The following is a 17796-nucleotide window of genomic DNA, read 5'->3' on the forward strand; positions in this document are numbered from 1 at the left end:
GGTAAACCACATTTATAAAATTGGGAAACGAGCAATATTAAGTCATCCATTTTGTACTCTTCAAGTGGAGGATGATGAGAGTTATAACACCATTTTTATCCCATTTATATGTGGCCTAAATGTTTAGTAGATTCCATTTAAACTAGTGGAAGAATACTCATCAAATATTGATCTTAAGAGTTTGCATTGGTAGTTCATGGCAATCACAAAGGTAAACTTAACTATATTAACAATATTAAATTATGATCATATAAGAGTTTTTATGGTAAAGCACTAATGGAACTATGCACCCTTATGATATACATATATAAGAGAAATAGCAACCCAACCTAAATATTGAAAGATTTTATACTTCTTGAACATCATTTTGAAGGCCCTTTTAGATAAAACACTACTAACTCAAACAAATGGGAAACTATAATTGAGTCCAATTGTTTTTTCACAACACAAAGGGGGTATTACGAGTTTAGCATTAAATGCAGCTATGTATATATTGTATGATATCACGTCACATCTCTAGCTAAAAACTTTTGTAGCTTCTTCATCACACAATGATATCCTATATATTTGCCTATAATAATGGAGTCATAGTAATAATGGAGAAAATATAAAATAAAGATTGAAGGCAATGCCAACCACAATAAACCAGTCATTTTTTCTTGATTTAATGGTGTTGGCACTGGAAAAATTCTAAAGGTGAGGATGGGTGTGCTTGGCTGCAAAATTTCTAATGTCATGCTAGAATTCTAGAGAAGCTCTCAAATTTTCTTTCTTCTTGGATAAGAAACAATAGTTTTCTCAAGTTGTAAATTCTTTTGGGCTATAGAGATTATGGGCTTGTAAATCTTATCAAGCTCTCTATCCTAGCATCAAGAATTGCTTGATTTAACTTCCAAAGTGTGACATATAAGATGTTTTATCTCATGGTGTGAATAGTAGTTATTTTGGAAGATTAGATTTTTCTTGTTCTTCTAATGGAAAAATTTTCTAACATACCAAAGCACTAGTGTGTGCTGTGAGAGCTCTTTTCCTGGTGAGTCATCTCCAAAGCAAAAACACACTTCTATGCTCTAAGATGCATTCTAGTGTGGAAGCACTGAGGTGAAGGATTCACCAGGGCACAGTGAAAAGGAAGAGATGGGTTGGCTGGATGGACGGTGGTGGCAGCAGCAGGTTGAAAGGATTCAACCTGCTGTAGGGCCATGGAGAACAGGGCTCATCTCCTTTGACCCAGCTCTTATCTTTGGATCCTCGTGCCAAACTATGTTAGACTTTCTAGATTTCGAATTCCCGCTACTTTCAAAACTAGAGTGTTTATGCTATTCCGGCATGTGAATGGCCGGAAGAGATCGCTAGGCCTAGGTTTCTGCTGCATTGCCGGTGTCGTGCGCTCCTCCAGCGCCAGCAACCTAGAAGCGCTTCTGGAGGCTGCGGAATCATCGCCAGATCGCGAGAGGATCAGCCATCTCCTGAAGCTGTGTGGGCATTTCAAGGCGCTGCCGCAGGCCCAGAGGCTCCATCGACTGATCTCTTCAAGCGATGGCGATGGCAGGCTTGACGATGGAGATTACTTCTTCGCGGGTAAGCTCCTTGACACTTACTTGAAATGTGGTGCGGTGGAAGACGCCAGGGACGTTTTTCTCGTCTTTCTTCGTGAGGAGTGATAGCTTGGCCTAGAATGATCGCCAGATTCATCGAGCAGGGTGATGAAGAATCAGCCATGATATTCTACATCCAGATGCAAAGAGATGGAGTCAAGCCCGACCACTTCACGCTCGTCACGATCTTAAATCTCTGCCAGGCTCCAGAAGATTTGGAGCTGGGGATTGGGATCCACAGGAGGATCGCGAGAATGTTGTGGTCGGGAATGCACTGGTTGGGATGTACTCGAGGTGTGGAAGTCCAGAGCTCGCCAAGAGAGTGTTTGATAGGCTGGTTTACCGCGACTTAGCGACTTGGAACGGTATTCTCTCGGCCTTCTCTCAAGAACAGGATGGTTCCAGTGACACTTTCCAGATCTTCCGGACAATGCTGCAGGAAGGGACGGCTCCAAATCGGCAGAGTTTCGTCACCATTTTGGAAGCTTGCTCGAGCTCGAGAGATTTGTCAAGGGGACGGGAGATCCGTGTGGGTTTACAGGGCTGTGGACTCGACTCGAACAGCTTCGTAGCTACAGCACTGATTAACTTTTATAGCCGGTGCGGGGATTTGGACGAAGCACGGAGAGTTTTCTCGGGAGTTTGCAAGCAAGACGTGGTTTTGTGGACGAGCATGGCATCAGAAAACTACAACACGACCAAGGTGGCCTCTACAGAAGAATGCAGCTAGAGGGATTCCAGCCAAACGAAGTTACTACTCAAGGCTCTTGCTAGCGAAGAGTTCTCTTGGGATTTGGACTGGGTTTACGAGCTCGTGATGGAGGCTGGATTTATTTCGCAGGGGGGTTGTCTGCACCTCTCTCGTCAATTCTTTTGGGAGATCCGGAAAACTAGCCGGGGAAGAAATTACTAGCAAAGACCGCCAGCCAGGTGACCTCCACTGACACTGTTTTATTGTCGCTAGTGCACACCACTCACACTATCTTGATTAAAAGACAATCCTCGGAAAGAGAATCAAGGTGTGAGTGGTGTGCACTAGCGACAATAAGACGGTGTCAGTGAGTCATTTGTGGTGTCTTTGCTAATAAATTCTTCCTCTCTTCTATTAGCACATTGTGACCAATTTATTTGTAACATTAAAAGTTGTAAATGATAATTAAATTACATTTCTTTAGATCTTTTTCAGACTAAAGAAAAGGCTACCTAAGAATTATTACTAGGAGAATCACTATGAGAGGCCAACTTCATGGTCTTCAATCTTCCACCTCTGGGATCCTCGCCCGAGTTCCTGACCAGCTTCGCCAGCCCATGGGCTGCCTCATCAACTACAACCAGATCACAGTTCTTCATAACAAGCTTCTCAGGGTCACCATAGACGTGCTGCAAGCCAGCTTTGGGGACTCCGTCCGGAGGCTTATCTACGTTGCCATGAATGGTAACCGGTATGCTATATGATCCTCTCCTCTAATTATGAATCGTTCTTGCTTTGCATCCAAGGTTTCAGAACGGACCAGAAGCTTGCTGCGGGACTGGAAAGCCATACAACTATGATCCGCGAGTTCCCTGTGGAACGCACGGAGTGGTCAGTGGCAGGAACTTCACCGCTCGGGCCTGTTCTAATCCAAAGCACTACATGAGATGGGGCGGCATCCATACCACCGAGGCTTTCACCAAGGCCGCAATCCACTCGGTTCTTTCATCGAGCCTCAAATGCAGCTTGGGTGCCGCTTCAACTTGAAGTGTTTTTGTAGAGTTTGCGCTGTTTGTGAATAAAGATAATTTCCATGACAAAAACTTGTAGCTTTTACAAACAAATCCACACTGCATACTCTAATCAAATCCACACTTCACACACTAATCTAATGTTTCTTCTTCACCATCTTTCAATAGGGATATGTTGCGGCCTTGCTTCTCTTCTCTCTGTGTAATCCTTTCTGTTGAGATATATGTTGTGGCCTTGCTTCTCTAGTCTCTATGTAGTCCTTTCAGTAGACATACATGTTGAGGCCTTGCTTCTCGCTTTTCTGTGTAGTCCTTTTGGTAGAGATGTCTGAGCACTAATCCATTGCAAATTCCTTGCTTCTCGTTTTTGTGTGTAGTCCTTTCCTTGGAGATCTCCTTTCTTAGAGGTGTGTTGTTGTGTAGTTCATTCTAGAGAGAGTCTTCTTCATAACCTTGTTGCACTCTCAATAATGATCGGAAGCCGCAGCAGCATTGTAGATGAATACTTCGTCCCTGTTCCTCTCGCGGCAGCGGAGGCAAGACCGCACAACCAGGAGCAGCAGGACAAGAATAACCAACACGAGCCCCACGAGAGGAATCCACACGACCGCTGCCACTCCTGCAACCGCTGGAACCGAGTTCCCCCCATGAGGAGGAGGAAGAGCAGGGGTGATGGAGCCACTGCTGTGGCTGCCGGTAGCTGGGACGTAACCAGGCTGCCACTCTATGGTTGGATCCCAATCCCAATCCCACGTCCACGGATTCCCTCCGCTGCTAGTTCCATCACCATTCGCGGGATGCTCGCTGGTTTGATGAGCAGGAGGTGTCTCCGAACCAGCACTCAACGGTGTAGGAGGTGGTTTGCTCCTGAAAAACCAAAAACTTTTAGCAGGTGGCAAACAATGAAAAAACCCATAGTACCTGAAAGGTGGCGAGTGAGCTGAAGGCGTCCTCCCGCAATGTGGAGGAGCGGTGCCATGAGTTGCAGGGCGGCTGTGTGGGGGAGATTGAGGTGGCGGCCCCTTCTCCCTATGGCGACCATGATCCCTTGCTGGAGGAGGAGGCGGCGCTGCTGGATGATCCCTTGCTGGAGGAGGAGGAGCCCCGTGCTCTCGACTGTGAGATGGTGGAGGATGAGGCGCCACTGCCCGAGGAGGAGCGTTGCTTGGTGAAGCTTGCCTCGGTGGAGAATGACCATGTTTCGTTGGACAAGAGGGCGGTGGTGGTGTATTAGCACGGGGAGCATGACGCCGTGGTTTGCTCCTGGAACATCCAACGTTAACAGGAGCCATAGAGCAATGGAGCCATAGAGCAATGAAAGCCATACCGTGATCGCCTCCGGTGATGAGGTCCAGAGCCACGATGTGGAGGAACATGTCCCTGCTCCCGAGGAGGAGCTGCTGGGCCGTGATGAGCTTGTGGCGGCATCCCCTTGTGGCGTCCTGGAGCATTGTTGCTGCTTGCTGGAGGAGGAGGAGCCTTGCTCTCAGATGGTGGTGCTAGCCGACGATGAGACACTGGCCGAGGAGGAGGAGGAGCCTTGCTCTCAGATGGTGGTGCTAGCGGACGATGAGACACTGGCCGAGGAGGAGGAGGAGTCTTGCTCTCAGATGGTGGTGCTAGCCGACGATGAGACACTGCCCGCGGAGGATGAGGAGCCGCTTGTGCCCGAGGAGGATGAGGAGCCGCTCGAGAAGATCGTGGCGAGCTCGGTGGTGCTAGTGCAGATCCTGCTACTCGTGGTGACCGAGGCGAAACTGCTCGTGGAGGAGTTGCTTGCCCTGCTTGCCGAGGAGGAGGTGGCACCGCACCAGGACCTGCTCGTCGTAGCGCTCGTGGTGACAGTGGCAGCGTCTTTGCAGCTCCAGCAGGTCTCCAAGGAGGAAGAACTCTTGCCATCGTTGATCACACGAAAAAACAAACGCGAACTTACTTGCTCTCGCTTACTCGCAGGAATAGGGCTTACTTTACTCGCACGACAAGAAGAACCTTAAACATGGTATCTTTTAAGAATCTATTTTAATATTCCATCATTCCACACTTCCAGTGCTTTGAACATTCCTTACTCCATATCCAAAGAATTCTGCCCATCAGTGCCAGGAAAGTGATTCACTGGGCACGACTTCTTGACAATCCTATGGAGATCCAGTCCTATGCTTGGTTCTATCAAAGAACTATAGCTTTTCTACCAAAACTCTATCACTGCCAGTCTCATGCCTCAAGATGAGAAGCATGGTGTAGTGAGAGAAGTTCTTCTGCATGTCTCAAAATGATTGCATTATCCAGATATGGTGATAGGACTTCTTGTTCATTCTTTCAATTCCGCAGGAGTTGAGACAAAACTGCTACTGTGAAAACCACTTGTGGGTGAGATGTGGAGATTGTGTAGCCAGAGAGGATCCAGCTTCCACCTAGTGAGGTTGTAAACTTGGCAACACACCGGAGGAGGAAGAGAATGGCCAGAAGCAGGGAGGAGGAGAAGGAAGGGTTTTGTTGAAGGCCCTTTGTGGATAATAGCTGTTGCATTATAACATCAACACAATTAATTCTTGGATGATTGATTGTCATGTCACTCCATGCTCATGTCCCTTCGCTCCTTGGGTTGTATGCTCAAGAGTTGCTTCGTGATTTAGTTTTGCTGTTCCTTAGCTCTATGTTTAGGAGTTTGCCTCCGTACCTTTATTCAATGGCTCAAGGCCTTGAAACTCAAGTTCTACACCATTGTCCTTGGACATGTGGCATGTGGCATGTGGCATGTGTCATGTGGCATAAAGAAGGTTTAAGTTCCCTTTTGTGGTGTTATACTATGGTAAATCACTATAGGATAAAGGGTCAAAACCATGTGCATTATAAGCACCATTGTTATGCCACTTATATGTGGCCTAAGTGTTCAGTAAATTTCATTTGAACTAATGGAGCAATGCTCATTAGATATTAATCTTACAACCTAGTATCGGTAAGTTATGACAATCACAAAGATAAACTCACTTCTATTAGCAGTATTAAATTGTGACCATATAAAAGTTTATAAAGTGAAGTACTAGTGAAATTATGCACCCTTATGATATACATATATAAAAAAAATAACATATAACCATCCTAATATGAATATTGAAAGTTTTTATACTTTACGATCATCCTCTTGAAGGTTTGAACAAATTGTTCCATCAAATCATCTATCTGTGAATAATAAACACTCATGAAAGTATGCATATCCTCAATTGAGACATTAAGGTATGAAATTTCTCAACCATAAAAGCAAAATAAGAATTTGTTTTGAACAAGAATGTTAAAACACAACTGTAAGGGATTAATTTTTTTCCATTCTACTTTAGTCACTTAACCACACCTCCGACCACTTGGAGGAGTCTCATTCACAACCTCCATAAGTCCCACTCAGGACTTGGGGCTTGCTAGCCCCGAGAATGGCATCTATGCCACTCAACCTTTGCACTTGGTCCAAATGCTCCACGTGTCCGGTCCCCTGACTGACACCCCAAGGCACCACCAACATACCAACTCGTTATGCTAGGCCATGCCCAATCACCTTGGTCACATCGGTGGTTCAACACCACTTGCATTGCAATCCCGTCTCTCTAAGACTGGGCCATCCGTCCATGAGTGGTCATCCCAAATCCACTCTTTAGCATCCTTAGGATGCCCACAGACATGGGGAATAGCCTTCCCCAATATCTCCTTTTTGGACCCCACCAAATCCCTTTCTGTCCTTGGCCGTGTTCGCCAACACTGCCACTGAATCAAGGCCCACAGGCCCGACCACTAAGTCCTATGGTCCTTTGGGACTTCCTCACCGCACGACTGTATCCTTGGTCACCACACCAGAGGACTACTCCTCTTCCTTTCCACAGTCTGGGCCTTTGGGACAACATTTCGGAACACCATGGCTTTATGCAAGCCTCGTGGGTACTCTCCCTGCCTTCCGCCTTTGGGTGCTCTAGCCATGGGCTTAGAGCGAGGTTCCGTTGAGCCATGTCTGGTATCTAAGTCGGTAGTGCCACCCACATTTGGACTGGGAGCATCAACCAGTCGATCTCCCAGGGGAACTAGAGCTGGCTCTTGAACACTTCGCCAAGCTACCCCGTTTGTCCGTCCGTGTTCACTCTAGTCTTGGACTTCACAATGGGCAACTCATCACCCAACACTGGGTCCGGCCTTCCTGGGCCAAACTGGCCTTTCCTGGCCAAACTGGCTCCATTGCAGTCCTCCCTCTCACTATACTTTTGGAGCTCACCAAACCCCCCAGGGTCTGGGAGACGAACGCTTTGGGCTTTCACCCTCTCAGACTCAAACTCGGACTCGGATTCGGATTTGGACTTGGACTCGGCCTCGGACTCGGGCTCGAACTCGGACTCGGGCTCGGTCTCGGCCTCGGCCTCGGTCTCGGTCTCGGTCCCGATCTTGGTCTCGGTCTCGGTCCCGGTCTCGGTCTCGACTTCGGACTCCATCTCGGGTCCATCTTGGACTCCATCTCGGACTCCATCTCGGGTCCATCTCGGACTCCATCTCAGGTCCATCTCGAATTCCATCTTGGGTCCATCTCAGACTCCATCTCGGGTCCATCTCGGGTCCACCTCGGACTCCGTCTCGGACTCCACTTCGGATTCCACTTCGGACCCCAACTCGGGTCCATCTCGGACACTTCCACGTGTCATGTGGATGTCCTTTTGGGTCTCTTTTTGGAGCCTTGCTTATTGCTCGCTTCGTGCTCATTCCTCGAGCACTTCGTTGGGAGTTCCACTCCCACTCTCGACCTTTTCAAGTCGGAGCTTTTAGTCTAAACGTGTTACGCTCGTTTGGCTTTAGCTTCGGCCACTACCACATGGCACCCTTTCGGCTCCACTTTGGGGCCTAGGGATTTTGTGTCTCACAACTCCACCACCCATAGACGAAGTTCGATGTCCTCATTGAACGATAAACTATTTTATAAAGTAATACTAGCTTGTATTACCCTTTGCATCCTTGGCCCCTCGCCAACATTCGTCCATGGTTTAACACCGAAGGCTCACCTTGCCTTACCCATCCTTTAAGGAGCATAGTCTCTTCAACTTAAAGATTCATTCGACCACTTGTGGTGGTTTTCTGCTTTTATTGGTTTAGTTCTCGCTAAACTTGTTAGAGACACCTTCTCTAACCCAATCCCACTACTCATTCTCGAGTAGTCTCAATTTCCATTGATACAACCCTTGCACTTTGGAACCCTATTAATTCTGACTTCTCGAAGGCAGTTTCCTAGGTGTCTTCAACACCTTGCATTGCACATATTGTGCAACTCCACTTCCTCATCCTAGGAAGTTCTCTACATGAGGGCACCATCATCCTCTTTTCGATTTCATGCTACCTTTGGCACTAAGTTCCAGTTATCATATTTTGTGCTAGGGCTGTCCACGGCCTTATCATTTGGCTACCTTACCACTCCCACCCTTGGAGCTTCCGCTTTCGCCAAATCGGAGCAATTGGGAATCCATTCTTGGGAACACATTGCCTTTCCCACAATCCGTTAGCACCCCACACATTAATGTTCTTGGCCTAACTTTGCCATTTGGATTCTTTCCCATGATTCCTATGGCTCTTTACTTAGCCACTAGTCTTTTGCTCCAATCCTTGATTGTTGCACCCAGCAACATAGGATCGCTACCTCCATTTTCGAGATATCCTTTCAGTTCCATAGTAAAGACTCTTCTTTGCCAAGTCCAGAGGATGTTCACCCCTAGTACGTCTCTTTAGCATCTTCTGCTGTAGGCTCTATCCACGGCCCAACTTCGTGACCCTCCTATGGGTCTCTTATAGAGACTACTTTCCTTGGACTCACTATGCCATTGCACGGACACAGCTTATTTCCCTTAGGTGCTCTTCCCACTTGGTCATCTTGACCAAACCACACCATCTTAAACAGTTCAAATCAACATTTTGAACCAAGAATTTCATTCCTTAGCCAACCAAGGACCTTGTCCTTATTTGGCCATAAGATTACTTAGTGATCTCACCTTGGCACATTAACAGAGTTGCCAAGAGGTACTTGGTCTTCTAGACGTTTAAGTTGTTGACCATAACCCCAGGGGCATCCCCCACACTTGGCAGTGCACCCAAGCCAGCCCTTACGGCCAAGGGTTCATAGCAACTGAGATTAGGTGTCCCCACTCACTCACCACGTCCTTGGTGCCACTTGCACCAAAGCGTTCAAGTTAGATATGCCGAGCTTTCACACTAAGCAATCTAACCGTGCATCACGACTCCGAGGCATCCCTTACTTGGCGGTGTGCCCAAACCAGTCTCCCCACTGAGAGTCTATGAGCACTGAAATATGAGTGTCCTCATATTCCAAACCATCACCACGCCCTAGTGAGTTGGGACTCGAACCCAAGCACTAAAGGGTCGGGACTCGAACCCAACCTCCGTATATGCATCTACGGACGGCATCACACCTGATGCCTGGCGTGACTCCCCACGCTGGTGCACCAACTTATATTTAAAGTGTGCTACAGATCACGGTTTAGGAACTTAGTTCCTCCGCACTGCCAAGTCCTCTCACTTGACATGTTTGTGATCATGCATGGACTCCTTCATGCTCGGCCCCCTGGGCCACCCCTTTGAAGTTGGCTCCTTCAACTAGGGTATTCGTTCCCCCCGACTTGCCAATCTCACTTAGCAAGTCATTCGGCCACCGTAACATGGTTCATGCATAAGCGTGAAAGTCCTTAACCATCAACTTTCATTCAAAGCCCTCTTTTTGAACACTCGGGAACTACTTCCCCAATCTTGATAGCCTCGCATCATGGCAAGCTTCAAGACGACGTTTCTGCTGCGCCACTCTAATTTCGCGCGTTCTATGAATCATTTACACTTGGCTGACTAGGTACTTATTTACCTAGGGGATCGTTCAAGGAACTCTGTTCCTTGGCTTGCTAAGGCCTCTCATTTCGCAAGCTTTCCAATTACTATATAGTTTAACATGGATAATCCCATGCTTTAGACTCTCCATGGCATCCCGGTCGCTAGTAACAACATGCCTGAGCACCCACTTGATTCTCCACTCCCAATTTACATAACCGCCCTTGGTCATGCCTGTCAATTCCTATGGTTCGATTCTATCCTTATACTACTTGCCTTTTGGCCTCATACATTTCTTTCGGTTATTCTCCTTTAGACTAGGAAGATAGCTTTGCACTTTCTACCATGCCTTGGCAAATATTCATAGGGATGAACCTACCCAGCAGCCTAGGGAGTAGTTCCTCAATCCAGGTTTGCTCACCTTGTAATCCCACACACTGGGATCACCGTTGTTACTTATGGGCTTTTATATGCCCATCACTAGCCTTGCTAAAATCCCTCTTTGGCTTTGTCCAATTTGGGTAGATGGACATCTCTTTGTAAGCCACAAATTTTTCCATTCCAATTTGCCAGCTTACCTCGTCTACCCGTCCAACACTGCCTTGGCGTTTGCTAAGTTCCCTTGCCAAGGTTCCCGCCTATGGTACCAGCTCCTACTTGGTTTCAGCTACTCACTACACGAGCAATGGAGCGTTAGCCATCCATCAACGGATTCCCAAATCTCTCCCAATCCCCCTCCCCGGGTTAGACTGGACTTAAGGTTCGGCTACACTCCCCACAGGCACAAGCAGCCAAGCACACCAAGCCTCCAGGTTCCTAACACCTCTTGGTACCACAAGACTTGATCATGGGACCCTCTAAATCCCAAGTCTTGGGTGCAACACTTGCTTTGGGACGCCGGGGCAAAACACTGTGGCCTAACGACCTGGTATAGGTACCTCTACCCCCCCACTTCCATCCCGAAGGAAGGCCCAAGCCCCTGGCAAGGACCAATGAGCCGTATGGTACTCAAGTGGGGCACCACTCCACATGAGCCGAGAGCACCGCAATCAGTTTCCCTTTCGGGAGTGGGAGCTGCTCTTGAGCACTTCCTTGGATGGCCTCTCCGGCACCAACCAAGTCCATGCTCACTCCCACCCAAGGCCCCTCGGTCCCAGTCTCAACCTCAAGTCGGTTTGGAAGCCCAACTGGAGAGTCCCTTCAAAACTGGTTCCTGGACCTCACTATCCCTACTATACTTTTGGAACCCCCTGCAGCCCCCCCCCCCCTGGGAGACGCACGCTTTGGGCTTTCACCCCTTGACCCGTATTAGTATTTGGACTTAGTCTCTGGCTCGATCTCGGACCCGATTTCGGATCTGACTTCAGATTCGGTCTCGGACTTGATCTCGGACTCGATCTCGGACCCGATCTCGGACCCAACCTCGGACTCGACCTCGGACTCGGTCTCGGACCCGATTTCTGATCTCGGACTCCGTCTCGAACTCGGTCTCGAACTCGGTCCTTGAGTCGGCCTCGGACTCGATTTCGGACTCTATCTCGAACTCGGTCTCAGAGTTGGTCTTGGACTCGATCTTCGACTTGGTCCCATCCGATGAACTCTTTGTCATTTTGGTCATGCTTTTGGTGTTCCTTTAGCCTACGACACCTCGGCGAGTTGATTCCTTACAACTCCACCACCCATAGAAGAATTTCGATGCCCACATTGAATGTTTCTCTTTTTGATCCTACGACTTGTTGACTATGTCTCCGGGGGCATCCCCCCACTTAGCGGTGTGCCTAAGTTAGCCTCCCCGGCCAAGAGCCCATGACAACGGAATATAGGTGTCCCTATATTCCTCACCTCACCATGCCCTAGTATGGGGTCGGGACTTGAACCCAGCCTTGCTTTACTAGGGGGTTGGGACTCGAACCCAACCTTCGTAGAATACGTCTACGGATTCGACATCCCCGCAGGGAGTCGGGCGTAGCTCCCTACGCCTGGTCGACCTAGCTAACCCATGCTAATTAGCTTACCTTCGGCGCGCCTTCGGGTCCCAACATATGCTATTGCTCATTAAACTTTGCATAAGTACATAGAGTTCTGCCTTGCAAAAATTCCTTCACTAGATTTCGCGCATTCGCTAGGTTCTCCTCCGGTTCCCATGTTGCTTCGTAGTGTGGAAATCCTTTTCACTTCACATGGAACTCTCTCATCTCGCATCCTTGTTGCTTGCTCTTGCGCGCATTGAGGATGGCCTCGACTTCGTATTCCTCTTCCCTTTGGATAACCTCAGGTAAAGGTCTTATTTGGTCCTTGCGAAGCGGATCCTCAAGATATGGCTTGAGTAAGTTCACGTGGAACACGGGATGCATATTCCCCATCTCTCGAGGAAGTCGGAGTCGGTAAGCCACTTTACCGATTCGAGCCTCAATCTCGTAAGGCCCTGCGAACCTGCTTAAGGAACTCAAGATCAATTCATTTACAGGAATACATGTATTTTTACCTTTGGGTCAACTTCCGGCTGATCCCACTTGGTAGCCTGAGGTTCTTGGTGTTCAGCCACACCTTCTCCCCAGCTTGGAACTCTACATCCTGGCGCTTTTGGTTCGCGTACTTAGTTTGCCTTTGTTGAGCTCGTTCCAAGGAATCCCTCATTAGATTCCAAATCTTGAGTCTTTCCGCCGTGAATGCCTCCACTGCAGGTAACTCTCCATGATACTCGGCCATGCCGAGTTCCACAGGACCTTCAATAGCTCACCCATTGATGACTTCCCATGGACTCACCCCGATGCTCGAATGTGGTGAGTTGTTATAACACATTTCCACAAGTCCTAAATGACTTACCCAATCGGTTTGGTCTCCCGAGACATAGCATCGCAAATAATCCTCCAGCTGCCTATTCACCCTTTCGGTTTGTCCGTCCGTCAAGAAGTGTTAGTGCCACCAAACTTGACTTAATACCCCATACCTGTCTGTGGGTGATAGGCTGTGCTGAATTTCAACTTGGTGCGATACTGTTCCAGGAGAGTCCTCCAGAACCTACTAGTGAAGATCTTATCTCGATCTGAGATGATCTCTTCCGGCCTTCCCCACACTCGAACCACTTGTTTGAAGAACAGCTTCGCCACACCTTCCGCATCCACTTCGGTTGTGGTGGGTATGAAATGTGCCATTTTCGAAAATCGGTCCACCACCACGAATATCGCATCAAACCCCTCGCTTGGGGGGAGTCCCGTGATGAAGTCCATCGTAAGACATTTCCACGGACGATCTGGAATTGGGATGCTTTGCAACAAGCCCCCACTAGCCTTAGTCACGGCTTTGACCTGTTGACATGTTGGACATGTCTTTACATAGTCTTGGACGTCCTTAGCCATATCTGGCTAATGGTACTTCCTCTTGAGTAAGCCCATCGTTTTGGGCACTCCGCCGTGTCCCGCAAGAGGTCCGTCATGACACTCTTCTAAGGCTACCCTCCTTAGTTCCCCTTCTGGAACATACACCCTCGTTTGCTTATAATATATGAGTCCGTTGCGTTCCGCATAGCCCGTTTTCTCTTTCGTTGGCAACTCACCTCTTTGGTGAGCTTCCCGTGCCTCTAGATTCCTCAGCAACACTTCTTGTGCTAGACCATTGTTCTCGTATGCGGTTCGTACATCGTCCCAAAAGGTTGCTGTTGCGCTGGATATCGCCAACTTCAAGCTCGCTTTTCGACTTAGCGCATCCGCCACGATGTTGCTCTTCCCAGGCTTGTACAGAATCTCGCAATCAAACTCGGCCAAAGCATTGGCCCACCGACCTTGTTTTCCCCTCAGGTCGGGCTGTGACAAAAAGTGTTTCGTTGCCACATTGTCCGTGTAAACCTTGAAGTGTCTCCCAAGGTAGTGTTGCCACTCCTTGAGCGCCTTGACCACCGCAAACAATTCCTTCTCATGAGCAGGCCACTTCCGTTGAGCCTTGTCCAACTTCTTCGAGAAGAACGCTACTGGATGGTTGTCTTACTTCAAAACTGCGCCCAACGCAAAGTCTGAAGCATTAGTTTCTACCTCAAAGTCTTTACCAAAGTCTGGTAACGCCAACATGGGAGCCTTCCTCAACTTCCCCTTGAGGTGGACGAATGCCGCCTCGCATTCTGCTGTCCATACCATCTTCCCTTTTCCCATTTGGTCTGTCAAGGGCAGGGCTATTCTCGAATAGTGTCTGATAAATTTTCGATAGTAGTTGCATAGCCCTAAGAATGCCCTTAACTCGTGTACATTCGATGGTCACTCGCAATCCTGGATCGCTTGGACCTTCTCAAGGTCCACCTTGAGCTCGTCCTTGCCCACCACATGCTCGAGAAACTTTACCTCTTGTTAAGCAAAGTCACATTTGCTCTCTTTAGCATATAGCTGGTGTTCCCTTAGTTTCTCAAACACCTTCGTCAAGTGTCTGGCATACTCCTCTAGCGTTTCGCTATAGATCAGGATGTCGTCAATATAGACGACCACAAAGTGATCTGGATAGGGTACAAAGATATGGTTCATCAACGTCGAAAACGTTGCCGACGCATTGCATAGCCCGAAGGGCATCACTAGAAACTCGAAGCTCCCATACCTCGTTTGACAGGTGGTCTTCTCGACATCATCCTCTGCTACCCTGATCTGGTAGTATCCTGACCTTAGGTCAATCCTCGAGAAGTATTTTGCCTTTCCCAACCTATCGAACAGGTCCTCAATCCTTGGCAAAGGGTACTTGTTCTTCTTTGTATACTTGTTGAGCAACCGGTAGTCTATGCACATGCGCATAGATCCATCTTTCTTTTTCACAAATAGCACCGGCGCCCCATACGGCGACTTGCTCAACCTAGCATACCCTTTGTCCACCAACTCCTCTAGTTGGCGCTTGAGCTTCGCGAGTTCTTTTTCGTTCAAACGATAGGGGGGGCGAACCATCGCCTTAGCACCCTCGACCAGCTCAATCTTATGTTCTATCGGTCGTGCGGGGGGCAACCCCGCCGGTAGCTCCTCCGGCATGGTATCCTGGAATTGATCCAACACCCGCTAGACCACTAAAGGTACTTCTTCCGTTCCAGTCTTTTTGTCACTTCTCACCGAGAGTAAGCACAAAAATGCAGCCTTGGTCCCTTTAGTGAGTTGTCCTCTCGTGGACACCAGGTTCAGGCACAAATCTTTGGCCTTGCATTGCCCTACCTTTAGATCCTGGGCCTCCACCCTGGATCTTCTCCCTTGGGCATTCGCCAGTACCACAAGGTTCTTACCTTGTCCATGTAGGGCTACCACAAACCGATTGAACCAGTCCATCCCGAAGATCACGTCAAATCCCGTCATGTCCAACACGGTGAAGTCCATGTCTACTTTCCAAGTCCCTACTTCGACTCTCGCTTGTCGAAGTACCTCATCGGTGCTTTGGCTACCTTGAACAAACTCTATAGTCCTTGGTTCGCCTAGCCACTGCACCGTTAGTCCGGCTTGCCGGACTATGTCTGCAGCCACAAAATTATCCGAAGCACCCGTGTCAATAAGGATCTTAACAAAGCTACCTCCGAGCTTCCCTCGGAGGGCTAGTAGATGTCGTGAACGACTCTCTACCAAAGTTGCTCGTGTAATGAGCAATTTTGAGTTAGGGACTGGATCACATACCTCTGTTTGGACTTCACCCGACTTGATGGCCATATTGGCTCTGGCCTTCTTCGGGTAGGGACATTCCCTCGAAAAGTGTCCCGCTTCACCGCAATTGTAGCATACGTTGTTTCCCACGCTGCTATACGACTTGACCTTCTTATCCGTGGGTTTGTCTCTTTTTGCTTGACTCCCCCACATACTTGCTCACTGACCACCGGATTTGCCTTTCCGGAACCCCGAGGACTCATTCTTAGAGAAACTCTTCTTGAATTTCCCTCTGCTATAAGTTCCCCTTGGTTTGGCCCCTTTGCTAAATGTGGATCCCGACCCCGTCGTGTTCCCCTTTCGCAAGTTATCGTTGAAATGCACCTTGATGGCCGCATCCAACGCTTCCTTGTAGTTGGTCGGGTTCCAGCGCATCACCTCACCGCGAGCCCAGGTTTGCAAACCCGATATGAAGGCATGGAACGCATCCATATCCCCCATGTCCGTGACAAGTATCCTCTTTGCCATGAACCCATTCACATATTCTTGGATGGTTCCAGTCTGCTTCAGCCTACTCAGCTCATCTCTCATATGCAAAGTGGCATTCGGAGGAACGTATGTTGCGCGGATTCTCGCCTTCATCATGTCCCAAGTGGCCACCGGTCCTTCGTTGGCCTCCGTCGTTCTCCACCAAGACTTGGCATTATCTGCCAAGTATGGTTTTGCACATGGGACCTTCTCTGAGCTCGGTAACCGCAACGCTCGGAAGTAGTCCTCCATATCGTAAAACCAATCCTCCACCACCTTATAGTCGTTCACTCCCTTGAAGACCGGTGGGGGCTTTGGTTTGTACTTGGGAACTGCCTGAGGGGCTGATCCCACTTCGGTCTATTCGACCTTGTCTGGTTTTGCCTCAGTCCCTGCCGAAGGGTCCGCACCTTCTACGCTGCCAGCATCTGCAGTCTTTCGCCTTTTTTTTCGCTTCTCGTCACGCTTTAGCTTGCGTACGAGAGTCTCCAGCAGGGCATTGGTCTGCGCTAATTGTCCTTCTAGAACATCCAATCAAGCCTTGGACGACCGAACCTCGCCACCGGACTCCTGTTTGGAAGTTTCCTCACTGGAGTCCTCCTCATGCAAGGATTCCTCATCCATAGCCTCTTGTTCGACTGGAGGCTCCAGCTCTGGCGGAGGTTCCGTCTCCACCTGGGTTCGCTTACGCCCTGCCTTTGCCATCTCCCAGCAATCCGCCTCTATCCTTCGCTAGAACTGAGGAAAAGGCTCCGATACCAAACTGTAAGCCACAAATTTTTCCATTCCAATTTGCCAGCTTACCTCATCTACCCGTCCAACACTGCCTTGGCGTTTGCTAAGTTCCCTCGCCAAGGTTCCCGCCTATGGTACCAGCTCCTACTTAGTTTCAGCTACTCACTGCACAAGCAACGGAGCGTTAGCCATCCATCCACGGATTCCCAAATCTCTCCCAATCCCCCTCCCCGGGTTAGACTGGACTTAAGGTTCGGCTACACTCCCTGCAGGCACAAGCAGCCAAGCACACCAAGCCTCCAGGTTCCTAACACCTCTTGGTACCACAAGACTTGATCATGGGACCCTCTAAATCCCAAGTCTTGGGTGCAACACTTGCTTCGGGATGCCGGGGCGAAACACTGTGGCCTAACGACCCAGTATGGGTACCTCTACCCCCCTCCCCACTTCCATCCCGAAAGAAGGCCCAAGCCCCTAGGAAGGGCGAAAACCAATGAGCCGCATGGTACTCAAGTGGGGCACCACTCCACATGAGCCGGGAGCACCGCAATCAGTTTCCCTTTCGGGAGTGGGAGTTGCTCTTGAGCACTTCCTTGGATGGCCCCTCCGGCACCAACCAAGTCCATGCTCACTCCCCCCAAGGCCCCTTTGTCCCAGTCTCAACCTCAAGTCAGTTTGGAAGCCCCACGGGAGAGTCCCTTCAAAACTGGTTCTTAGACCTCACTATCCCTACTATACTTTTGGAACACCCCTGCAGCCCCCCCCCCCTGGGG

The 17796-nt window shown here is 49.0% G+C and overlaps 1 protein-coding gene across 1 annotated transcript; it reads left to right on the forward strand.

Moving 5' to 3' along the window:
• The first annotated feature begins 1316 nt into the window (after nt 1–1316).
• LOC9662277 (pentatricopeptide repeat-containing protein DOT4, chloroplastic) lies at nt 1317–2328 on the forward strand. Its single transcript, XM_024662713.1, has 2 exons — nt 1317–1581; nt 1739–2328. Exons 1-2 carry the CDS (start codon nt 1317–1319, stop codon nt 2326–2328), a joined length of 855 nt encoding a protein of 284 aa, XP_024518481.1.
• The last annotated feature ends 15468 nt before the right edge of the window (nt 2329–17796 follow it).

Source organism: Selaginella moellendorffii, unplaced genomic scaffold (assembly GCF_000143415.4).
Source record: "Selaginella moellendorffii unplaced genomic scaffold, v1.0 SELMOscaffold_92, whole genome shotgun sequence".
Lineage (NCBI taxonomy): Eukaryota > Viridiplantae > Streptophyta > Lycopodiopsida > Selaginellales > Selaginellaceae > Selaginella > Selaginella moellendorffii.